This window comes from Vulpes lagopus, chromosome 8, assembly GCF_018345385.1.
Source record: "Vulpes lagopus strain Blue_001 chromosome 8, ASM1834538v1, whole genome shotgun sequence".
Taxonomy (NCBI): domain Eukaryota; kingdom Metazoa; phylum Chordata; class Mammalia; order Carnivora; family Canidae; genus Vulpes; species Vulpes lagopus.
In genome coordinates, this window is record NC_054831.1 from 70,208,831 (window position 1) to 70,235,094 (window position 26,264).

Sequence of the window (26,264 nt, forward strand, 5' to 3'; positions counted from 1 at the left end):
TTATATTAACTACTATGTACCTCTTTTTGGAGCATTTAAAGCCTAGAACAGGAAGCTTCCGTAGTTCACCAGGAAATTTATTTCTTCTATAATGAGATGAAACCATCACCAAGTAGCAGAAACAAATATTATGATTGAGTTGCTGCTTTTTACTCCCATTTAAATAAGTGAATCCTGATCTTAAATTTGAGTTTTTCCTCAAATTTTAGGAGTAGATATAGTTAATTAAACAGGAAAAAATACAATATTAAGGAGGGATAAGTCAGTAAAAATTACAGAATTTCAGGTTGAAAAGCACCCTAGCACAATCCAGCCCTTTCACTTTACTATTTCAGAAAAGTAAGAACTACCTTCCCTCCATACGTTAGATAAAATATGCAAAATTGTTCACTCAGTGTGTAGATTAGAATGAGAACCTAGTTTTGCTGATTGCTGGCAAAGGATAAAAAAATTCATGGACCAAAAACTACCCAAGTTACCTTGCTCTGTTTTTTCTAAGTGAGTCCATCCTATTCTTGAACCTTCCTCTGATTCAAAGCTGTGAAGGCATTTAATCCTGCCAGTTAAAGGTATGTCATTCTTCCTTCAGGAATATGCACTCACCCACATGGTTCTCTACACCCTCTCTTTTTCCTTCCCCTGTGGTTTCTGGGGCCTGAAGTATTTTATATCCTCTCAGATGATCAGAGAAGGAATATCTGATTCCTGTCAAACCCTGGGTGAGGTACCTCATCTCACTTGTCCCTGTCCTTGCTACTCCTGCTGTGCTATGGCTAATAAATAACTCTTTCCACCTGGACTTAGTTACGCTGCTCTGGCTCTTGATACTAGTGATACTAGTGATACTAGTGATGATCATGGTCCTCCTCTCCTCCTCCCAGAACCAGACTATTCTTACTATTGTCCTCGGCTTTTCCTCACCTATCCTCCCAGAGGCTTTCTTTTCTTGCCATGAATTTGTTACTTTCCTCATAGGATATTAGTTACCCAACTTTTGGTTCTTGTATATAAATTCATTCTTTCCTGTTTCTTGAAATACTAGCTTTCAAAGCTATTGTCCTGCTGTGAATTTTTTTTTTCAGTATAGTTTAAACATCAAAACTAAGCTGTGACTTCGAAATAGTTATCTTGGAAAAGAAAATAAGCAGGGCATATTTCTTTCATTTTCCCTTAATTGTTAGGAATGTTGACTTGAAGTTGAATCTATTTTCAGTCACCAGACTTACAAATCTGTACGTTTTTCAGATTTATTGGATGTTTTTTGGATCTGACAACATTCCAGGAGGTTGTGATATATGTAATATACAATGAAAAATTATAAAGAGTTACTAGTTGTAAAATCCTTAGGTAAGCTGCTTTACATCTTCTAGATTCAATTTCTGCAGTTATAAAATACGGAGCTTTAATGCCTTCCTCAAAGATATGTTTTGAAGATTAAGATCACATTTCTAAAACACCTCCACTGGATGTAGGGAGAACTCAGCTTTCCCTCAAAAGCGTACACACCTAGTTTGGGGAAATGAAAACGTGCACACAAATTACTAGAATATGATGTGAAATGAAGCATGTTGAGAAAAAGTATTACAGAAGTTCAGAGGAAGGAGAAAACTTTTCCTAATATATTTATGTTGGGGTAAACAGAATTTAAATAGGAGTTAACATTTTAATGGGGCAAGATGGAATGAGTGAGAGGGCATTTTGAGAAAAATTGCAGGTTGTATTTAGGGGCTGGAGACAGATCAGACTAATTAGAGCCATGGTTCTTAATCCTGACTACATATTACCCCTTGGGGAGCTTATAAATAAATAAATCAGAATTCTGAGTGGAGGAGCCTGGGCATGATAATTTTAAAATTACCCCAAGATGGTTCTGACTTGCAGGCAGACTTGAGAACCAGTGGATGAAAGCACTGGATCTGCGAAGGGTTCTGGTAAGAGGAAAGATCATAAACATGGGGCTGGGTGAGAACTCAGAGGATCTCGAATACAAACAAGTTTACATTTTAGTTAGCAAGCATTTAGAAGAGAATCATTGAAGGTATTTGGACGGAAGAAAAAAGAGGAAGAAAAAAAGAGTGCTAAGCTGAGATTTGAACAGGCATAGTCTGATTCCATGTAAGGAGCATATTTAATCCTTACAGTAAACAGAATCTTGAATGCGATGATAAATATATAAGATAATGTGGAAGAAGTTTATCTTACCAGTTTCATACCCTGAGAGGGAGGTAGTTGCCTCATTTATGGAGAGATACTGGTTTGAGAATTTAATCCTAAGATCTTGTCCCTGATACAGAGTTGGTGAATGAGCAATGCTGTATTTGTCATTGGAGGAGAATGAGGACTAAGAATAGACTACGAATTAGCAATTAGTAAGATCTTTGCTTTAAAAGAGCAGTTGAGATAGAGATCAGATCATAGGGAGTAAATATTTCATCAGTGTAAGCAAGGAAATCTTACTGATGAAAGGAAAGGAAGGAAAGAAAGGAATTGATTGACAAGGTGAAGAGATGGTGTATGTAGGTTTAGTTTAAAGGGATGGAAGTCACTTAAGTTGTTTGTTGGCCAAGAGAAGGGAACCCCAGAGTAAATTGGGTCAAGAGTAACAGTAATCTCAGAAAGATACACAGTTCTGCTAAAAAAGCGAGGAAAGAATGTGCTGAGAAAAAGGCATATGAAGTGTGAAAGATTTAAATTGGGAAAACTTTTGAGATTCTGAAGTTTGCTGAGAGTGGACAGAGGTAAAGTTGGAGGCATAGAAAGAAGAGAAAGGGTTGGAGTCTACTATTATAAGAAGGAATAAAAAAAATGGATCATGGGAGAAATTTTTAAATGTGCAGTGAACAGTGAGAGGTAGAGATGAGTTTACATAGAGTGCTTTGGAGTGGTTCCAACCAGTAGAGCTTATAGTTAGGCTTTTTCCCAGCAGTAAGCATCAATCAGGCAGTTGAAAAGAAAATGAATGTTATGTATTATCTAGGAAAGGGCAAGAAGGCTCAATGGAAGATAAATAGGGCATTTTTCTTGCCTTTATTAAGAATATCAATGTTTGATCAGTCATATATTTCATATTTTATATATATAACATATAATAAACATTTTTTCCCAGTTTGTCTTTTGCCTTTAGTTTGCTTATGGTGAATTTATATATGGTTACCATTTTTGACTGTTAGAAACAAATACTACAGTGAAGATTTTTGTATATAAATCTTCACATATTAAAGTATTCTTATAGATTTCTAAGAGTAGAATGTATGCTAAAATTTTAGACATCTTTGAGTTTTATTAATAGCTTTATTGTAATAGAATTCCTAGATCACACATGATACTATTTAAAATGTATAATTCTGTGGTTTTTATTTACTTATTTCAGTTTCACGGTTTTTAGTATTTCTTATACTTATGTAGCCATCACCAGATCAGTTTTAGAACATATTTTTTTATCAGCCCAAAAAGGAACCCTTGTGCCCATTTACAGTCACTCCCTGTAACCCCCTGCCCCTCTGCATCTAGCAAATACTGATCTATTATCTGTTTCCACAGATTGCTGAAATTGGGGATTTCTTGTAAATAGAATCACATAATATCTGGTCTTCTGTGACTAGCTTCTTTCACGTGGCATGTTTTCAAGGTTCATCCATGTTTTAGCATAGACCAGCACCATACTCCTTTTTATTGGTGAATAATATTCCATTGTATAGATAGACCATATTTAATGTATTTATTCATCAGTTGATGGGAATTTGGCATCTTTCCATGTGGCTGTCCTGAATAATGTGGTTTCATTTTCCTTTGGTGTCTACCCAGGAGTGAAAATCCTGGGTCATATGGTAACTCATATATTTAATCTTTGAGGAACACCTGTAAAACTGTTAGATAATGATTGATTACCTTCTAAAAATCTGTCTTACCAACTCCTCATGTGTCAACTTTGCTTTTAACAATGTAGGTGAGTTCTGTTTTTCTGCATCCTGGCCAATACTCAGAACCGTCCATCTTTAAATATGTCATATTACTGATAAGTCCCATTTCTCTGATTGCTCCTGAGCCTGTATGTGATCATCTTTTTTGTGTGTTTGTCAGCTTTTAGTATTTCCTCTTCTGGGAATTGCTTCTTTGTAGCTTCTAGCATTTGGGGGAGAAAGGTTATTGTCTTACCATTGCTAGGAACTCTTTATAAATTCTTTGTGTTTTAAAAATGTGTTCTAAATATTTTCCCTCAGCCTTTTCTGTCTCTTAACTTTGCTAATGGTATCTTCCATTATACCAAAGATTTTCATTTTTATGAAGATAAATCATATCATCTTTTCTGTTATGGCTTCTGTTTTGTTTCTTTAATTTTTTTTCCTCGAATCATTTTGTATTTCTCCCACCACAAAATTAAACTATGTCCTAGTATTTTCTTCAAATGCTTTTGTAGGCTTTTTTTTTTTTTTTAATGTTTAGCCCTTTAATCCATTTTAATTTTTTTACTTATGAGTGGTGTGAAAGAGAGATCTACCTTTTTACTTTTTCCCAAAGAATTGCCTAATATCCTAACTTGTCATTTCTCTACTGGGCATACCTACTTGATCAAATAACAGGTTTTCCCATATGTATGACACACTTTTTTATACTCTTCTGTTCCAGTAATCTATTTGTGAGTTCTTATGCTAAAACTACCTTATTGTGTAGTTTTATGTTGTTTAATACTTGTCACATTTCCTATTATAATAAAAATAATATAAAATTATTATAGCTAATTTTACATTATCTAGTCCAGTGGAAGTTTTTTCATTTTTTTAAGTTGTAGTTTTAAGAAATTTGTGAGGTTACATTAAATTTGTAGATTATTTTAAAGAAGTGCCATCTTTACAGTACTAAGTCTTACCATTTACATCAGGGTTTTTTGTATCTTTTAATGAAAGTATAAATTATTTAATGAAAGTATATATATTATTGATCGTATCATTTTAGTTCCCAAATCATATAGGGATCATATAGTTCCCAAATCTATGTACTTTATTCTACCTCAGCTGTCAAAACTCTTTTGCTTCTGCAATAGAGTATGAACAAAACTGCAGTAGAACTAGTCATCTAATTTCATTTTTGACCACACCCTCAGTCTTTCACAGTGGCTGCGGGGGGTGGGGGGGTATTTTAAAAACTAAGATCGTGACAATTTCTCACTTAAAACCATTCGATGACTGGCTTCCCCATGCACTTAAACTCCTTATGAATGTTCTCAAATCCTTCTGTGGTTTGGCCCTTACCTGCCATCTCTTTGTTTTGTACTATTGCATGTCTTCTGAGTGGAGATTTTGTTTGCTTCATTTGTCTACAAGTCAGTTTTTTCTCTTTTCTACCCTTAAGTCATTCTGTTGTATTTGTGCACTGTGTTTTATATGTATTGTACATTTATTGTTTGATGATTATTTGAATGTTTCTTCGTTCTATGGGATTGACATAGAGTCCACCCTTGCAAATCAAAAACTGAGAGCTTGCTTTTTCCTTTTTATTTTATTTTTTTAAGATTTTATTTATTTATTCATAAGAGACACAGAGAGAGGCTGAGACACAGGCAGAGGGAGAAGCAGACTCCATGCAGGGAACCCAATATGGGATTGATGTGGGACTTAATCCGGAAGTCCGGGATCATGCCCTGAGCCAAAGGCAGAAGCTCAACTGCTGAGCAACCCAGGCATCCCTCTTTTTCCTTTTTTTTTTTTTTTTTTTTTTTAATGATAGTCACAGAGAGAGAGAGAGAGGGGCAGAGACATAGGCAGAGGGAGAAGCAGGCTCCATGTACCGGGAGCCCGACGTGGGATTCGATCCCGGGTCTCCAGGATCGCGCCCTGGGCCAAAGGCAGGCGCCAAACCGCTGCACCACCCAGGGTTCCCCTCTTTTTCCTCTTTAATGTAAATCTTTCTTACAGTCCATCCAGGGTACACTTAAATAGTCATGAAAGTTGATAAACTTGTAATATGTAGATACAAAAAGAATCTAAACTGAAAATTAAGTATTTTTAAAATTTAGTATTTTTGTATTTTTTAAGTAATATGAATTGCAATAAAATGGCTTAGTATACAAATTTTAAGTGTTTGGTTTATCATAATTTGTGTAAGAAAAGGGCAGAAGTGCTTATTTTCTCTATATTTTATTACTTTAGAAATACATTTAATTAGCTGGAGCTAAGTAAAATACAGGACTCCCAGTTAAATTTGAATTGTGGATAAATCATTTTCAGTATAAGTATGTGCCATTCAATATTTGGAATATAATTTTACTAAAAAATTTGTTTTTCTTTTAAATCAGAAATTTAAGTGGGCACCTTGTGTTTTTATTTGCTAAATTTGGCAACCCTTGCTAGATACCAGCCTTGTAACAACCTAACTTCTTAGGAATACAACAACCAGTAAATGGGTTTGAAAAGCTCTTCACTTTCAAAAATAGATTTCACAAAGTTCATAGGTCAGATTGTGTATATGTATGCAAGTTACGTATCGGTGAGATAGTTAGGTCTTTCTCAGTATCTTATTGCTTTTTAATTTAGCTATTCTAACATTCTTGCACATAAGTTCTTAAATTTTTCTAACTACAGATTTTTTACCCTACTTACTCAAGGATATTACCCTACATAATTTCATCCTAGCTTATTTTTCAACCATCATGAATCTATTCTTGAACAAAATTATGCAACTTCCACTTATGTCTTTGTTCATCTACTTCTTTTGCCGAAGACCTATATCCCTCCCATCTGTGCCTATGCAGTTCTTCACTGCCTACTTCATATGCCATCCCTCCAAGGAGCATTTCTTGATTCTCACAGCTGAGAGTAATCTATCCTTACCTCTGAGCATTTTGTTTTCTTGGCACTTACACATTCTATTTTGATACCTATCATTTGTGGGGGGAGAGGGTGGTAAATTACAGTAAAAAACACTTATGATGAGATCTACCCTCAATGAATTTTTAAGTTAAGATACAGTATTAACTATAAATATAAAGTTGTACAGTGGATACCTAGAACTTACCTCACATGACTGCAGCTTTATTTGAGTACTCACTCCCCATTTCCTCCTCCTTCCAGCTCCTGGCAACTATCATTCTCCTCAGCTTCTACGAATCTGACTATTTTGGATATGTCATCTAAGTGGAATCATGCAGTATTTCTCCTCTGACTCGTGTATTTCACTTAGCATAGTGTCCTGAAAGTTCATTCCTGTTGCCACATATGATAGGATTTCCTTCTTTTTTAAGCATGAGTAATTTTCCATCATATGTATATACTACAGTTTCCTTAAGCATCCATTCGTTGTTAGACTTTTAGGTTGTTTCAACATCTTGGCACTGGTAAATACTACTGTAGTGAGCATGGGAGCGCAGGTATTCTTTTGGATTGAATACCCAGAACTGGAATTGCTCTGGTAGTTGTATTTTTAATTTTTTGAGGAAACTCTATACTGTTTTCCATAGTTGCTACACTATTTTACATTCTCACCCATAGTATACAAGATTTCCAGTTTCTACATATCCTTACCAATGTCTTATGATTTACCTTTTTTTTTTTATAATGGCCAGGCAAACAGATGTGGGGTGATACTTATATTAGGTTTTAATTTGCAACTCTCTGATGATTAGTGATGTTGGTCATTTATATGTATTCTTTGGAGAAATGACTATTCATGTTCTATGCCCAATTTTTAATTGAATTATTTGGGTTTTTGCAGCTGAGTTGTGGGAGCTCCTTATATATTTTGGTCATTAACCCCTTATCAGATACATGGTTTGCAAAAAGGATCTTGTCTGCCTCATCTTTGTATTCCTCATGGTAGCTTTGTATTCCTGAACTATGCAGCATTGATGGGTTCTTTTCCCCCCTCAGTACTTGGCACTGAGGGTGTGTTTCTTAAATAAATGCAGTGCTGACTTGGAAACCAGATAACTGCATCAAATTTAAAAGGTCCAAGTGGGCCTTAGATAGATGTGCTGACAGCAGTGACAAGTGACAAAGTGGAAGAGAAGAGAAAGGCAAACTGAGGAATATAAAACTCTGCATATAAATATATGTATGTATATATAGTCCTACTGAAACAGGGTTAATAGAGACTCCTCATGATTAATCTTAAATGAGAGACTAAGAAAACAGAAAATTCTAAAATATAATGACACAATTACTAGGATTTGCTGCAAATGTAAATTGATTTCATTGAGACTTATTGAGACAAGTCTTATTTAAGTAAGTTGTGTAAGTTATAATATGTGAGGTTGGTATGTCCTTACTACATTTACAACTTCATATACTAATAAATATTCTTAAGGATGCACATTAGCTATCAAAGATAAAAATCTTATCTTTGATAAAAATATATATATACATATATATGTGCTTACTGACCTAATCTCAATAATTTATTACCCATGAATTATGAACAGCTAGTTTGCTATAGTTAGTAACATATTTATTATAAATATACTATTTTAGGTATTTAAAATTCCAAGGAGAAATAGATTGATGTAGTATCTAATCATAACACTAGGTGGTGGTATCTGATTTTAGAAATTAAAGCATGGCAATATTTCTCAACATATACGTTCTTTGAACTTGAAAACGTTTAGTGCTTCAGTCTCAGGAGAGGAAGCAAACTTAGTAAGGCAATAGAGTACCATTTCTACTTCTTTGGGTTGCTTACACCCCTCACTCCTTTTTCCCTTTGAATGCTGTAATCAAATGATTCACATATTTTTTGGTCTCATATGCTTGACACTTAGGAGTTTTTGGTTGTTGGGGTTTTTTTGTTTTGTTTTGTTTGCTTTTGACACTTTTAAAAATGGAGATCTTGGGGCACCCACCTGGATGTCTCAGTTAAGCATCAAACTCTTGATTTTGGCTCAGGTCATGATTTCAAGGTCGTGATCTCAAGCCCCATCAGGCTCCACACTGGGCATAGAGCCTGCTTAAAATTCTCTCTCTCTCTTTGTTTATAGATTCAGTCTGTTGAGATATATCATTTGGACTCAGGAAAACTTCACTTTACACTTATAAAAGCTTGAGAATCAAAAAAAGGGCAATTAGCACCTTTTTTATGAAAATCATTTTGATTTCATATAGTCTCTAAAAGGGTCTCGTGGACCTGTAAGAATCCTAACACACAATTTGAGAACTACAGCTGTATCTCCCCAGTACCTGTAAGAAGCTAGTGAAAAAATATAAACTAGATGTATAATTTACATATAGATTCTGTTAATTTTGAATTTTCAAATCCAAAAGGTTGCACAACCAGTTTTTGGCTTACACTATCTGAATGTTGTACTTAACGATACATACATAGTATGACCAACAGTTGATATTATTATATTAATTAATTACAAAAATACAATATCTTAATAGAAAAATGGATAAAACATGACCAGATGGTAAGAAGGAAGCAAAGTTATATTTACATTGTATTTCAGTGGTCATAATTTTTAGCCACAAAAAAACAATGCTTTCTAGAAATATATATGGGCCCAAATTACTGTTAGAGTTCCATTTAATGCACATTAGCTGAAAGCTGTAGTCTATAAAAAACTTGATTATCATCATAGTTACATCTCTGTTGTAGAATAATCTCGTCTTCATTGTCTAAGCTTTGTCTCTTCTTTCTTGGCCACATCCGTGACATCAGCTCTTATCTCTGTGCTGATTCCCAGAGCTCTGTTTTCAACCCTGACCTCTCTTCTTCATGCTCTTGAACCTAACTTCCAGTTGTGGATCCATCCCTAGCCAGAAGTCCTGAAGTTCTCTCCAGCCCAGCTTGTCTAAAAACAAACTTCTGTTCTCAGGACTTCTTAATCCTTCCTTTTGTTAATCACCGTTTATCAGGTTCCCCAGATTAGAAACCTTTAAAGGAAGGCTTGAAATAGTCATCAGTCCTTAAGTATATTGATTTTTCATACTTCGTTGTTGTTTCCTCTGCCTTGAATTTTCATATTCTCTTCTTGGTGCCTAGAAAATTCCTACATGTGCTTAAAGATTTAACTCAAATGTTAATCCCCCTTTTATTTTCTTTTTTCAAAGATTTATTTGAGAGTGGGGGTGGGGGTAGAGAGAGAGAATCCTCAAGCAAACTCCCCCATGAGCACAGAGCCCTACATGGGGCTCTATCCCACAACCCGTGAAATCATGATCTGAGACAAAATTAAGAGTCAGACACTCAGCCAACTGAGCTACCCAGGCGCCCTTCAAATGTTTTCACTTCTATACACTCTCCCTAATTCAGTAAGCAGATGTTCTTTTATCACTTAAGATAAAGTGTATATGGGGTACCTGGATGGCACAGTCCATTAAGTTTCAGACTCTTGGTTTCAGCTCAGGTCATGATCTCCAGGTCATGGGATCAGGGCCTGCTCCCCATGGGGCTCTGTGCTCAGCATGGAGTCTGCTTGAGACCCTCTCCCTCCTTTCCCCCCTCTGCCCCAACACCCTTGCATGCATGCATGTGCTCTCTCTCTCTCTCAAATTAATAATAAAATCTTTTTTTAAAAAAAAAAAGATAGTGTATATGTATGTATAAACATAGAAAAGACACCTTTTTTTTCCATCTCGCTTGATAAACTTAGCCTTTGTAAGGCAGATACCTTGTTCTGCTTGTACTTATTTCCCAAATCTTAAGCATATTGTATTTATAGGTGAAAGCATGGCATCAAAAGCCCATGTTTTAAGTATTATGCAAGTAGGTTCACTGCTATCCAGCGATAAATATTACAAATTAAGATTAGCATATTCTTTAAGTCAAGTCAATTCAAGTTAGCTGTTTTGCATGGATGTTATGAAGTATCTCTTCTTTATTTTTGCCAGTAATTCCTTCAGTTTCAGAGGGGGAAATGTCCTCATTTTAAAAGCTAAAATTGAATATAAGATTTTATAAATAATATACATCTGAAGCATCATATCACCCACCACAAACATGATCTAATGATATTTTATAATAAGTAGTAATATAATGATTTGATGAGAACTCTTTAACAATACGTGCTAGGTTTTAAAGTATACTTTTGGATAAAATTAAAAACTTTGGTATAAAATATATATATGCATCTATATTTACATATAAATAGTTTTCAGATATATGTATGCTAATACAGTACAAACTTTTTTTTTTTTGTAGAACTTCTTGGTATACATGAACAAGCATCTGTAGGATTCTTAACATTAATGGAAGCTTTAAGATACTGTAAGGTAAGTTGATTTTTACGATATTTTCAGTGCTTTTTATTCACATGTCCACTGTTACAGACAGTATTTTGTCCTCTGACGACATTTAGCTTACTGTTACTATATAGTTTTCAGTTCCTGATCTCCTTTCCTAAACTGACAGGCATATTAAGTTAAGCTGGCTGATCATGCCAAGTTTTGTTTGTAAGGTTTGTCCTTTTTGAGGGTAGAAAGGAGAACCCTTAAAAAAATAATTTATAAAAATAGAGACCTATTACTGAAAATAAATATATTTTTTGGTAAACCAAGGGAAAGGCTGTATTGTTTCTTCCTCATAACAGGTTGCGTCACTGAAACAACTGGCAATACTTATTAGGCAAAGGAAAAGAATTTGTTAGATGCCTAAGTTTTAACTTTTGTCTGTTCCATCTGAAAAATTATTTCACAATTAAACAAATTCCAATCATATCACAACATTAAATTCTTTAACACATGGGCTAAGGTTAGGAACTGCCTTGAACCTCTTGTTTATTGATAGATATTTCGTTGCTTTCCTGCATAAGCTGAAATAACTATTGAATGTTCCAAATAGCTTTAAATGGTTAATAGTTCAAATCGTTAATGATTTGCACCTAATGAGATGTCCTGATTTTGAAGGAAGGAAGAAGTAGATCTAGTTTTCTTTTCCATTTTAGACTAGTGAGTCCATAGCAGTAGTTCAATGATGATGATTTGGTAAAGTAACAGTGTCTTGCCCTCTTTCTTTCTTCCTTTCTTTTTTCTTTCTTTTAACTGGAAGTGTTCTTTCATGACAGCACTTGGAAAGGAGTGATACGGGTATGACAATCAAAGAGGTTTCATCCTGCCCTTATCCATTAGTAGAGATCATAGTATTACACAGTAGTAATTCTTTTACAAGCTAAAGCTGTTCTGAAATAGCCTGGCAACCAGACCATTAAGCTGCATCCCGTTCTCCCAAGAATCACACACATTCATAGATCCTAAAAGTGTATACGCATACATGCACATACCTGTGCACAAATAAAAATGATAACTTCATAGAGGTGATGAATATGTGAGTTAACTTGATTTTGATGATTTTTTCACAGTGTTTCCATACAAAAACATCAAGTTGCACACTTTTAATATATACAACGTTCATATATCAAAGATATTTTAATAAAGCTGTTCTTTTTAAAGCACATGTGTGTGTTTTGCAGGAGGATCGGGTATGGAGGTGATAAACTGTGAAGTCTTCACCATGTGGCCTATAATGCCCTTATCTTGATCCTGTCTGTCCCTCTTCAGTTGCTTTGCTCTCTCTATTGCTGTGCTCTAGCCCTGCTGGTTTCCTGCCAGTTTCTCAAACACACCCAAGCCCTTTCCTGCCTAGTAAGACTTCATACTTGACGTCATTTCTGCCTGGAATACTCCAGCTTATAAATGGATAGGCTCCCTCTCCTCTTCAGGTCCTACTTAAAATGGTGCCTCAAAGATCTTTTCCTTGGCCATTCCTTCAGTGACTTTCTTTCACAATTTTGTAGGAATAGTCACTCTATAATGCTCTTTTCATTATTTTTTTAATCTTGAATGTGCTTTTTTATTGTCATCCCCAGTGGATTATAGACTCTAAAGCTAGTAACGGTGTCTTTCTGGGTACCTATTTGGTGTTCAGTAAACATTTTTTGAATGAATGAATGGCCGATTTCACCAGAATTGTAAGCTTTTCTAAACCATGCTTTTGCTTTTCTTTAGCTGTTAGGTAGAACAGGGGAATGCCTGTTTTCCCCCCTAAGATCTTAGGGGGAAAACAGTAGTGGCTGTGTATTCTATTACATGTTGATCTAGAGTTGTAGCTGTAATTGGTATTTTATAAGATTTAAAGATTTTTCTAGTGGCAGGACACAACACAGTGATACTCAGACAAAAGGCAGAACTCTCTATTATTTACACCTCCAAACAAGAGAGGGCTACCAGACAGGATCACAGGGGAATTACACCTGTGAACAGGGTGACAACAAGGTGTGACAACAATAGGGCCAGTATTGGGATGGAGTTAGCTAGGTTTCATGGGCTCCCAGTGGACTGGATAATTTCAGTGAGCTCTGAGGCTCAGGACTCTCTCTGCTTGTCTGACACCTGGCTCCAGGGTACTTAGGGCCATACATAGTGGCCAGGAGTATGGGAGACCTGGAAGGGAAGTGGTTGGGATGGTGTGATAAGGCTTTTTGAAAAACTATGTCACGCTGTGGTGTCTGTCTGTACATAACTGTAGATGTTCCTCTGATGACCTGTATACATTTACTTTTCACTATACATTTAGAGAATAGCATTAAGGAAATCATTGTGTTTGTATTAATTTTATGAATCTGAGCATTTCCGCTTTTTAATATTGTAGCAAATTGCTCTTTACAAATTAACATTTTCATATCATTTTGACTATATGTGTTCATTAACACAAATGAAAGTCTTTATACACACACATACAATGAGAAAGGTGATTCTGAGTGCTTTCGACTGTGCCCTTTTTTTTTTTTAATAGATAAGCCACCTACTGTAAAACCCACCATTTTGAAGTCTGCAATTCAGTGTTTTTTTCACAAAGTTGTGCAACCATCACCACTTACCTAATTTCAAAATGTTTTTCTTAACTCTGACACGATCCTCTAAACCCATAAGCAGTCACTTCCCTACTCCTTCCCAGCCTCTGGCAGCCTTCTTTCTCTGTGGTTTTGCCTATTCTGGACATTTCATCTAAATGGAATCATACGATGTGTAGCCTTTAGTGTCTGGCTTCTTTCACTTAGCATAATGTTTGCAGTGTTCATTCTTGTTTTAACATGTAATAGTACTTGGTTCCTTTTTATAGCCAACTCTTCTGTTGTATTATATATCAGTTTATCTTTTCATTGGCTGATGGACATTTGGGTTGTTTCTGCTTTTGTGCTACTACAAATAATACTGCTATGAACATCCATGTATATAAGTTTTTTGTGAATGTTTTCATTTCTCTTAGATGTATACCCAGGAGTGAAATTGCTTGTCATATACTAATTATATGCTTAACTTGTTGGGGAGCTGTCAGACTGTTTTTCCAAAGTGGCTACACTATTTATGCACTCTTATTTTTTATATTATTATAAGACACTTAATGAGTTTGTACCTTTTGATCCTACCATATATATAATCCTCATATTTTACTTCTACCTTAATTAAATACACACAAATGCACACTCATTTTCTAAAAGAGAAATTAAATAACATCTAAACTTTTCACCAAAGAGGCAGCTACCACATGAGGAGTGGTAGAAAACCTGATTTTTAATTCCAGCTTTCTACTAGTTACCTGTTTGAATTCATATAAGGCACCAATCCCATATACGTCTCTGTTTCCTGATGTGAAATTGAAGGACTTGGGCTGAGTACCTCTAAAATCCCTTCTACTTTGATTCTGTGATCAGACCTTTTCCTTTGTCTTTGTCCTTTACTCTTACTCTCTTTTGTCCCCAAACCATCATCCTTCCTGCTCTCCTGGTTCACCACTGCCATCAGCATATCCAGCTCATCCTTCTCATCACAGGACAAAGAAACTGATGCTTCTGTGCATGGATACAAGAGAGTACCTATTTCCCACATGGCTAATGATAAGAAAAATTCCACAGGTCCATAGTGGTGGTTGAAAGCAGGGCATCCTATCAGGGCTTTGACTGATGAGGCAAGAATTACCCTGACTGCTGTTAAGTAGCCACTTGGAATTTCCCTGTTTCAGGGAGTCTGTGTGAGAAAAGAAAATACAGCAAATTTGATTGGTAAGGTTGTTTTTAAGTCGTATTCTATCCTCATAAGAGTATAGAATTGATTGATGGGAACATGATGGGATTTCCCAAGTCTATTTTTTACTTGCTGATTTTAAACTTTCTCAGTCACACACAAAACTGATACTCTCAAATTTTGGATACTGTAGCTTTTGAAGATTAAATCTATAACTTTGAGGCAGGCTATAAGTATAACTTTTTGTACATTTTAAGGAGACTTTATATTGTAGAACTTTGAACTTCTCTCCAACCATGAAGAGTCAAGAGACAACATTCTTTTGTATTCTTAAATATTTTGGAGTATATATTTTGCTTTAGAGAGATGATTATATTGCCCTAGGTTCTTTGAAGACAGGATGTGCTTAAGGCTTTTTCCCTTTACTTATTCATAAATATATTCATTATTAATTTATAATTGTTTTCCTGATAAAGTAATTACCACCAAATTTATAGTTTCAGAGTTTGAGAACCATTCTATCTAGCAACTTCAGTAAAACCTAAGAATGTTTCTTAGGGTTAAACTAAGTTTTTCCAGCTGTGTTAAATCTGTATTATTGATACTCTGATACAAAGGTGTGATGTAAGCTTAGCCCTGACAGTCTTTATAACATTGATTTTTACATTCAGCATTTGACCTTATGGGTAAGGCATTCTGGCACAATATATTATTCCATTTAAGTATGAATTGGACTTTTCAGTTATGCTTCGAATATTCATGGGCAAATATTCAGCAGGCAGTATAAAATTTTCATTTGTTTGTTTATTTTGCTACATTTGTTCTAGGTTGGTTCTTACTTGAAATCTCCAAAATTCCCTATATGGATTGTTGGCAGTGAAACTCACCTCACCGTATTTTTTGCCAAGGTATGCTTATAGCAGGACTTTTTTTTTTTTTTTAAGTATGACATCAGGCAACAAGTAATATAAGTCCATATTTAGTTTGGATCTTGTGCAAAAATTCAGTATATTCCTACTAACAAGTGGATTGTTCCAAAATCTAAAAAAGTAATAGTAGAGAAAATATTGTTACACTGCTTTAGTTTTATAATTATTTCAGTAAAATCTGTCATTATTTTGTTAAAATTTCTTTATTTTTTGTGACTTTAGAGCTTTGGCTTTTGATATTTTTCAGAAATCAGTCTGTTAACTAAATTTAAAAGTTTTAGATTTCTCATTTCTAGAGAGGATAAGAATCTAATTTATATAATATAAAATAATTTGTTATAACATCTAGGAGAATATTTTTAAATCCATTAATAGTTCAGTGGTATAGAAGTGTTCTTTTAAGATGTTATATTTCCTGCAATTTCTATATGGTTATAATATTAACATAAATTAAATGCATTTGAATATGTTCATTTTAAAATCTTAAAACAAACCCCTTTTCTAAATTTCATACTTTGTAACTATAGTATTTCTCCACAATGGAGTAGTTACAAGCTTTGGAGTCAGACTTCATTTGAATCCTAACCTTCCCATTTAAGAATGTGGTCCAGCCTCTCTTCTCATGTTTTTAAAACGGGTTTCTGGTAATACCTAGCTTTTAAATTTGTAGTCTGATTTAAATATAAAATGTTCAGTATTTAGTGCAAGTTATGTGCCTGGGAAATCTTGGCTGTTGCCATCATCATCATCCTCACTGCCGTTGCACATGGGGATGCCTAGATGGAGTTTCTGATGTTGGAATAAAGGGAAAAAAACATAGAATTATTAATTTTGAGGTTCCTTATGTCTATAGGACTTTCCTGATTACCCCACACACCTTTTTAGATTGTACTTGTTAGTGTTATTTTGTGTCTGAAAGAAGTACGAATTGTATAAATTGTACCAAAGACTAAACTGACACCACAAAGTTGTGTGGATCTATTTACTCCCTTTTTATTGGATTCCTTTTAATGCACTGCCTAAATCTAGGTAGTGGATTTAGAGCAAGATACATACTTACCTTTTCTTCAAGAGAAAAAGCTATAAAATATACCTCAAAAAGTACAGACTTTGACAGAAATACAGTACTAGAAGTACTGATACGTTATATTTAGTCTGAAAGCTTGCTGTTTATTTCTCTCCTGAAGTAGAAAAGAAGTTAAACGCATAATGTAAACTATAGAAACTGAACAACTTTAATTCCAGAGGGAAGATATCATCATTTGATTGATTTTTGTGTCAAGTGTTCTAAATTTCCAGAAAAGAAAATCAGTTCCAATTTACATGCGAAAATGTAGTTTTAAGCTAATTTTTATTTTAATGCCTAGCTCCATTTTTCAGCACAGAAAAACTAATAAATTCTATGAAACAATGTAAGTTTCAAATATAAAAGATAATGAGATGAAAATATTTTAAATCTTAAAATTTATGATTGATACTTAAGAAAAGATTTTGTCATTAAGTAGCAGAAGAGATTTTACAGAGGGTTAATAGACGGAACAGTCAACTGAGCTATATAAATATGGAGACATTTTGTATTTTATTTTTTATTTTTTTTAGTTTTGACATTTTGTATTTTAGCATCTAAATGTTAGGTTTGTTGAAAGATACCTTTTTTTTCTGTGAAACATACACTTCCTACCCACCTGCCTGGTGTTCTTTGGTGTTCCCATAGCATCGATCCTAACAATCCGATCCATTGTTCAATTGCACTTATCACACTTCCCATACCTTTTTGTGTGGTATGGTGTGCAATGAGCCTTGTGTGGGACAGGGACTCTCATTCATTTTAATCATAGACTTCAACCACGTACAACAAAGTGTTGAATGAGAGGCATAAAGTGCATAGAAACAGAAACCCCTGTCATGCCAGTTGTCGGCCTGACAGAAGAGCTCTGTGTATGCCTTCTAAGTCAGACAAGGTTTTCAGCTCTCTATGTATTTGCCTCCCTGGAGCTACTGATAATCATAATAGGAAAATGTACACATGCAGAAAGTGATTAGAGAGAATTTTATTTTATTTTTTAAAGATTTTATTATTTATTCATGAGAGACACACAGAAAGAGGCAGAAACACAGGCAGAGGGAGAAGCAGGCTCCCTATAGGGAATCCCAAGCGGGACTCGATCCCAGGACCCGAGCCAAAGGCAGACACTCAACCACTGAGCCACCCAGACATCCCTAGTAAGAATTTTATAGTAAAATTTTAGGTTCCTCAACTAGTACAAGTCCTAAAAATCACATATATCACCTTATTTCTCTTTTAGAACTCTTGAATTTTATACTAATTGTTATGTTTTTGTACTTACCTTGGTATCTCTGGATCTGGTACATAGTCTGGCACATAATGTAGGGGATTCATTAATTCAGTGAATAAAGCCTATGCATGAATTTTCCACACTTGGGCTCCAGTGATATTTATATCTTGTAAAAATATTTTTTCATGACTCATTCTGAAGCTTCTTAAAAGCATGGGTACTTCCTCTTCAGTGTGTTTTAAAACAACTGAATTTAGATTGTTTGAATATGGTTCTTTAAAAAGAGTTGCAAGTAAAGAATTTTTCTCTTTGTGATAAAAGCTGGAAGATCACATACGTAGTAAATGAGATCAGTAATGCTTGATGACATTTATTAGGTCCAGTTTAAATTTTTTTTTAATGAAGTAGTCTTCTTTAATCTTCATCATGTAGACAATACTGTAAATTTTGCTGTTCTTTATATTACAAGACCTATTATTTGATCATTCTTGCTTTGATATTTTTGTATTTAAGAAAGTAATTTTGGCCTTGTTTTTGTTACTCAAAAAGTAATCTGGGGGTTTGTTTTTTTTCTTTATTTTTTGAGTTTTGGCTTATTTATTTTGGGAGGGTTCGCTCATTTTGTGTTCCATGGCCTGAAACATACAGCAGTTTAATGTAAATGCTGAGGTCTTTTTCTTTAAAACTGATAGGTTTGCATGGATATGTAGTTCATGTGCTGACCTCTTTGTGCTGATTATGATTAAGTAAAAAAGCCTGTTTAAAGGTCACAATTTTCAAAGTAATCTGTAATTTAACATTTTAAATTACACTGCTTTTGAATAGCAGTGTAATTCTTCATGTGACACATCCGGGGTGATAGTAGTTGCAGCTGTCATCATTCGTGTGTATATTCATTTGTCAAATATTTACTGGCACCTAGTATGTGCCTGGCATTTATGCCAGGTACTGTGAAGACAGTGGTGAGCAAAAGAGATGGGCTCCTGTTCTTACGGAGGTATACCTTCTAATGGGAGAGGCAGTAATCAAAGAATCACTTATAAAACTATAAAATTGTAACTATGATGAGGGCTGACAAAGCACAGGTCTATAAAGCTCTAAGAATTTATCTTAGTTTTGGAAAATTATGAATGTTTCCTTGAAGAACTGCTCTCTACCCTGAGCATCGAGGTATTAGTAAGATGAAACTACAGGAAGAGAGAACAGAGCCTTCCTTAGATAGGTAGTAGTCAGAGCCAAAGACTGGTGGGAAAACACTGGAAGAGAAGGGTAGGAGTACTGAGGATTCAAGGGGAAAGGTATGAAATGAGGGTACAAAAGAAAAAGCAGGTCTTTGACAGACTGTTCAAAGAGTAATGATAGCAAAAATCAGTGGCAGGAATAGTTTTGGGGGATATAGGAAAGAAACAGGACTAAATTTGCACTTTGCAAAGGACTGTGTATGGCTAATTGTGGAAAACAGACATGCTGAAGGGTAACTTAGGGCGTGGGTATAGAAGACTTTTGTAGTATTTTGGGTAAGCAGAACCTATAGGTTTGATCAGGGTAATGGCAGTAGATGTTGATGGAATATATAAATGTAAGAGATTTGTTCCTGAAGTAAGTTGACAAGAAGACCTTGTGACAGATTGGATTGGATAGACAGAGGTAGAGGAAGCCAGTGAGAGGAGAGTTGTTAATGATTAGTCTTAGAGTCTCAGCAAGAGCTCAGCAGCTTTGCTCTTATTGAATGTAACCCACTCATCAACCCACTTTAATCAAGCAATTAACTTTTCATTGGGCCAGTTGACACAGTCAAGAGGAAGGACTGAGTCACTGTAGTTCGAGGTGTCTCAGCAAAATGACCCAGCCACATAACCCCACGGTGCAGTTTACAAGTCCCACCTACATGGACAATGCTTGGAATGTTTACATGAAAAACAGAAATCAGAGCAGTAGGGGAGAAAGAACTCAATAAAATAAATTTATTTTTAAAAAAGAAAGAATGGCGATCGTGTAGGGCAGTTAAGGGATCAAAAGAAAACTTTAAGAAACCAAAAACCGCAAGAGAAGTAACTATATCCATGAAACTCTGAAGGCTATGAGGAAAGAAATTTGACAAACAAGAAACTGAAAACTTACTGAAAGAATTGAAAGACAAATTGGAGAAATCTCTCCCCATGATCATTGACAGTAGCTTCCTGACTGAAGACTATGCTGTTACCTTTAGAGGAGCTGTAGTATTTTCTTAATTCAGTAACTAAAATGACCCCGTGAAAATTTAAGTCACTTCCTGTTACTCTTCTGTTCAAAACCCTACAGTGGTTCCCCTTCATTAAGCATAAAAGCCAAAGTTCCTTAGAATAACGTGATAGGCCCTACCTTACCTCATCTGATTGACTCCAGTTGCCTTTCTAACCACATTTCCTACTACTCCCCCTTCCAGTCTTGCTTGGCCACACTGATCTTTCCCCTACCTCAGGAAGGAGGCAGGCCCTTGCACTTGCTATTCCCCTTGCTTAAAATGATCCTGCCTCACTTGTCTGTATAAAGGATTCTTTTCGTCTGTCAGCTTGGTATTCAAACATCATCTCCTTAGTAAGGCCTTCCCTGGCTGTCTCTTCTAAAATGCCAACCACTTCCTCTCTCTCCCTTTTCATTAACATTCTCACAGATATAGGTATATTTTAATTGAGGAGAAATTCACTTAACAAAGTTAACCATTTTCTTTTTTTTTTTTTAAGTTAACCATTTTCAAGTGAACAATTTAGTGGTATTCAGTACATTCAGAATATTGTACAACCACCACCTGTTAGTTCCCAAACTTCCCCGTCACTCCATTATGAGACCCTGTGTCCATAAGCATGTACTCCCCATTCCTCTCCAGAGCCCTGCTTTCAGACTATCAATTTACCTATCCTGGATATTTCGTATAAATGGAATCCTACAACATGTGACCCTTTGGGGATTCTTCCACTGAGTGTAATGTTTTTGAGGTTCTTCCTCCTTTGGCACGTTATCATCACTACTCAGTCCTTCATAGGGCTGAAAGATGCTGTGTTGTATGCATAGAACACAATTCAGTTATCTGCTTGGTGGGCATTTGGTCTGTTGCCACCCTCGGCTAGTGTGAATAACGTGGCTGTGAATGTTTTTTTTTTTTTTTTACAAGCACTTGTTTGAGTCCCTGTTTTCAGTTCTTTTTGGTAAATACCTGGTACTGGGATTGCTGGTTCAGGTGACAATTGTCTGTGCAACTTTCTGGGGAAACTGCCTAGCTGTTTCCACAGCAGCTACACTGTTCTACGTTCCCAGCAGTAGTATACAAGGGTTCCAAGTTTTTCCACATCTTTGCCATCACTGGTTATTTTCCTCTTTTCTTTTTATTGTTATTATAACTGTTCTAGTGAGTGCTAAGTGGTCTTTGTGATCTTGATTTGCATTTCGCTTATTAGTGATGAAGGGTGTTGATCTTTGATTTTATATACTTTTTGGCCATATGTATATGTTCTTTGGAGAAACGTTTATTCAAGTCCTTTGCCTATTTTTGAGTTGAGTTGTTTTTTTTTGTTGTTGTTGTTGTTTTTGTTTTTTGTTATTGAATTGTGAGTGTTTTTAATATGTTCTGGTTTTAGGTACATACTGTATACTTGTTTTATAGATCTGTCTTTCTCACGAGTATGCTCTCTGAAGGCAGGATTTTTGTCTGTTTTGTCTGTTGCTGTTTTCCACTGCCTATAACAGTACCAGACACAGTGTTGTTGCTCAGTAAATTTTTGTTGAACACATAAATTGCAGAAGACACTGAAGATTTGTCTCATCAAAAACTGTGATATAACCATGGCTGGTATTTGAATAAGTGGGGAGATGGGGACTTAGGAATGCTAAGTTGTCTTTGATCATAAGAATTTAGTAGATCTTGAAGCTTATAAATCATGAAATAACAGTTAATTTATGCAGTATCTGTATGGAGACTAGAGCAGAACTCGCTTTTGCTCTTCTGTTTGATCAACTTAAATACACATACAGATTTTCTCCGAATTAGTGAATAAAAACAACTTTGATGAGAATTTGTAAGTAAGCATTGTTACATACACATATACTCTATCATACTTAAAATCTATGCGCATGGTTTGAGGATGGGTAAGAAAATTGTTCCTATTCAGTGAAATAACTTTTAGGACTGTAAGTAATAAACTATAGTTTATTTTAAAAGAGGTCTAAAGTTTGTGATTCTAAATTTCATTGCCATACTGTGTACTTAATAGTTATCCCTTGATATTTGAGATGTCCAGTAGTCAACTTTATTTTATTGGAACCTTCTTCCTGACCCATGGAGACTCAACACATTTTGTAGTATTGGAAGAGATTTTTCACAATTCAATTTTATCTGAAAATCAGTGATAAAAGTCAATTTAATAGTTGACTTTTATGAGCAAGTAGAACTTCAGATTGATTATAACCATCTTTTTTATCTTCTTTAAGTTTTTAAATTTAACTCTCCGCTGCCTTTTATAAGTCCTCTTAGTCTTCCATCTGGCATTAAAAAGTGATCTTTCTTATTAAACCTCTGTGTCTAGGAAATAGCAGAAATGACATTGGACTCTTGATTTATCTAGAGAATATGGTTGCAAAGCATACATAGAAACCATCCTGTGTAAGTGGCTGTTTTATACTTAATATCGAGGGGGAATGGCACATAACCTAACTGCAGGGATCATATAGGAACTCAGTCATCAAGCACCAGGGGTCCCAACAATACTGCAATAATGAGGATATGGGTGAGATAAAATGCAGTATGTAAATGGACTGACTTCTTCAAAGAAGGAAACTTAATTTCCATTAAGGAGGGTGGAGAATTCTCCAACTCATTTGAGCCATGACAGAATAAAATTTTCGTATCTGTACCTTGTGAGAAAGCATGCTTTGTAGGTAGGGTAGTAACGTTAAGTCATCTTACTAAAGGTCATCATACCACGGTGCTTTTTATTTTTTTTTTTTAATTCAAGTACCATGGTACTTTTGATAAACTGAAAACTTACTTGAGTAGTAGATGCTTGAATATAGAACCTATATTTTTAAACTTATCTTTCTTGAATTCTTTCCCTTAATTTAAAAAAATAGCTCTTATGGTTAAAACAAGCCTATATAACATTTGTAACATTTCAGAGCATCTCTTAAAAGTCAGGTCTTTTCATACTGAAACATATATTTTAAATGCCCAAATTTCATCTGACAGAATGTTTGGGCAGTTGTCCACTTACCTTTTTCTTCTCCTCTAACCATCATTTTTCTCTCTCTCTTTTTTTTTTTTTTTTGTCTTCCTTTTTTATATTTTGGTTTTATGATTAAATTATTCGGGTCATTTTGATAATTTTCTCTTGAATTGGAACTAATTATGAAATGTTTTGAGCAAATTCAAGGATGAGAGCTTTACATTTGAAATTATACATACGTACGATTAGAATTCTCATCTACATTTTATAGTCTGGGACCAGTGAAAAATAATCTCTCCAAAGTTGTATGCTAGTGAGTGCCAAAGCCAGGATTCAAACTCCACAATCTTGTGACTCTGTAGTTTTTCACTACTTGTGTCCCATAGGATAACAAAAAAACAATTAGAATCGTTTGTATAAAATAGTAGACTTTTTTTGTCTTGTTTTTATTGTGCATTTCAGTCTCTGTATGGGATAATAGCTTGCTGGTTCAATATAAAAATAGCTGGAACCCACCTATGTACATCTAGTTTCATCTTTGGAAGATCAGTGACTAATTTCCCTGGTAATCCATTTCATACTTTCTTTTGAAGTTGGAGGGATGAGTTTTACATCCCTTTTTGTTCTCTTTTATGGTTATAAAAAGGACTCTTTGTGAGTGTAGAGTATCACCGTTGACCTTTCCTGTGATAAAGCAGTTTCCTGGAGTAGAAGAAGGTCGTCTGATCTTTGATAACTTGAAGAAATCCATTGCCTACACCCTCACCAGTAACATTCCAGAGATCACCCCCTTCCTGATATTTATTATTGCAAACATTCCACTACCACTGGGGACTGTCACCATCCTCTGCATTGACTTGGGCACAGACATGGTTCCTGCTATCTCCCTGGCTTATGAGCAAGCTGAGAGCGACATTATGAAGAGACAGCCCAGAAACCCCAAAACGGACAAGCTTGTGAATGAGCGGCTGATCAGCATGGCCTATGGACAGATCGGTATGATCCAGGCCTTGGGGGGCTTCTTCACTTACTTTGTGATTCTGGCTGAGAACGGCTTCCTCCCGACCCACCTGCTGGGCATCCGAGTGGACTGGGATGACCGCTGGATCAACGATGTGGAGGACAGCTATGGGCAGCAGTGGACCTACGAACAGAGGAAAATCGTGGAGTTTACTTGCCACACGGCCTTCTTCGTCAGTATTGTGGTGGTGCAGTGGGCTGACTTGGTCATCTGTAAGACCAGGAGGAACTCAGTCTTCCAGCAGGGGATGAAGAACAAGATCTTAATATTTGGCCTCTTTGAAGAGACGGCCCTTGCTGCTTTCCTGTCCTACTGCCCTGGAATGGGTGTTGCCCTAAGGATGTACCCCCTCAAACCTACCTTGTCTTGTTTTTATTGTGCATTTCAGTCTCTGTATGGGATAATAGCTTGCTGGTTCAATATAAAAATAGCTGGAACCCACCTATGTACATCTAGTTTCATCTTTGGAAGATCAGTGACTAATTTCCCTGGTAATCCATTTCATACTTTCTTTTGAAGTTGGAGGGATGAGTTTTACATCCCTTTTTGTTCTCTTTTATGGTTATAAAAAGGACTCTTTGTGAGTGTAGAGTATCACCGTTGACCTTTCCTGTGATAAAGCAGTTTTCCTTTTAGGTAAGAACACATGAAAACACATGACTGTTGAAACTAAGAATATATAAAGAAACTGAATGTAATGCAAAACATGTAGCTGTTCCTGCATGAGCTGACTGCTTTTACTGTAGTGTCTGTTACTGAGAGTCTGCTGAGAATTCTTTATCCAGAGCAAGCTCTTTCGTGTGTTAATCCTTAAGTGTAACATTAGGAAGACCACTGCAATTAAGTGTTAGGTTTCTTTTTTTTTTACGTGTTTAAACCTGGATAGCTCTACTTGACTGTTAATAGATTTCTCTACGTTGCCATAAACACAATTTTAAGAAGTAAAACAATGCTTTATAGACTATATTTGTTAAAAAGAAAATTCGCCTCTGTGTATCTTACATTTTTGGGTAGAAATCGTGGACCTTGGGATGCAGGTAAATTCAAAGTCTGGCATTCTGCAACTCGTAGACAGTGTTAAGTTTGGGTTTGCTGTATTAATGCAGTTTTCATCCCATCCATTTATCTTAAGTAAATTTGTGAGTTTATGCTTATGTTTCAGAATGTCATGCCTTCTCTCTTACAGAAAGGAAATGGATTTGAGACCTAAAGTATTTTTATACTTAAAGTTGTAACTTGTCATGTGTGCTTTTAACACCTATCCTCAAACATAAGAATAGCATCTGGTATTTGAACGACTTGAAAAATTTGGGTAGAAGTCTACATAAATTAACAATTTTCAGTTATAAAAATTAGTGAAAAAAACTGTGAATTTTTAACCACAAACTGTTTCCTAACTGCTTCACACACTTTGGAGGTACCTCTCATCAGCTATCTGTAGGGTTATGCCACGGATTTGTGCCCTCATAATAAAGCTTTTATTTTTAACTATTTTTATCAGAGACCTTTCAAAATGTATTATAAATATTCTTGCCTCTTTAAACAAAGTAACAATTAAATTGCTTTTATGTTCTAATACCTACTTCTTTGAATGCCCTTAGGCAGCCATTTCTGTGTCTGGTTTTTATAATTTTTAGGAATTTAATTTTTCTCTTCGTTAATCATGTCAGCCTGCTGACTGAAGGAAGTCCTTCTTTCCCTTTCAATTTGTTTCTAATAATTTTTTGTTACAGTAGAACCCAAATAATTGTCCAAACAAGGTAAAATATTGTTGATAGAAAGGCCTATGGTTGTTTGTCATGAGTAAAGTCTGTGAGTTGTTTTGTTTTTTTTTTTTTTTAATTTTTATTTATTTATGATAGTCACACAGAGAGAGA

At 35.3% G+C, this 26,264-nt stretch overlaps 2 protein-coding genes across 5 annotated transcripts in view; both read left to right on the forward strand.

Moving 5' to 3' along the window:
* The window catches only part of MINDY3 (MINDY lysine 48 deubiquitinase 3), an 84,539-nt gene that overhangs the window by 27,232 nt on the left and 31,043 nt on the right, over positions 1 to 26,264 (forward strand). For all 4 annotated transcript variants that reach the window (XM_041766373.1, XM_041766376.1, XM_041766374.1 and 1 more), the window contains 2 exons: positions 11,128 to 11,198; positions 15,773 to 15,853. In XM_041766373.1, coding sequence (XP_041622307.1) covers positions 11,128 to 11,198; positions 15,773 to 15,853 — 152 coding nt within the window. The remainder of the gene's footprint in view (positions 1 to 11,127; positions 11,199 to 15,772; positions 15,854 to 26,264) is intronic.
* On the forward strand, positions 23,999 to 24,919 carry LOC121496967 (sodium/potassium-transporting ATPase subunit alpha-1-like). The gene has a single exon (XM_041765915.1). It carries the CDS (start codon positions 23,999 to 24,001, stop codon positions 24,902 to 24,904), a length of 906 nt encoding a protein of 301 aa, XP_041621849.1. The 3' UTR covers positions 24,905 to 24,919.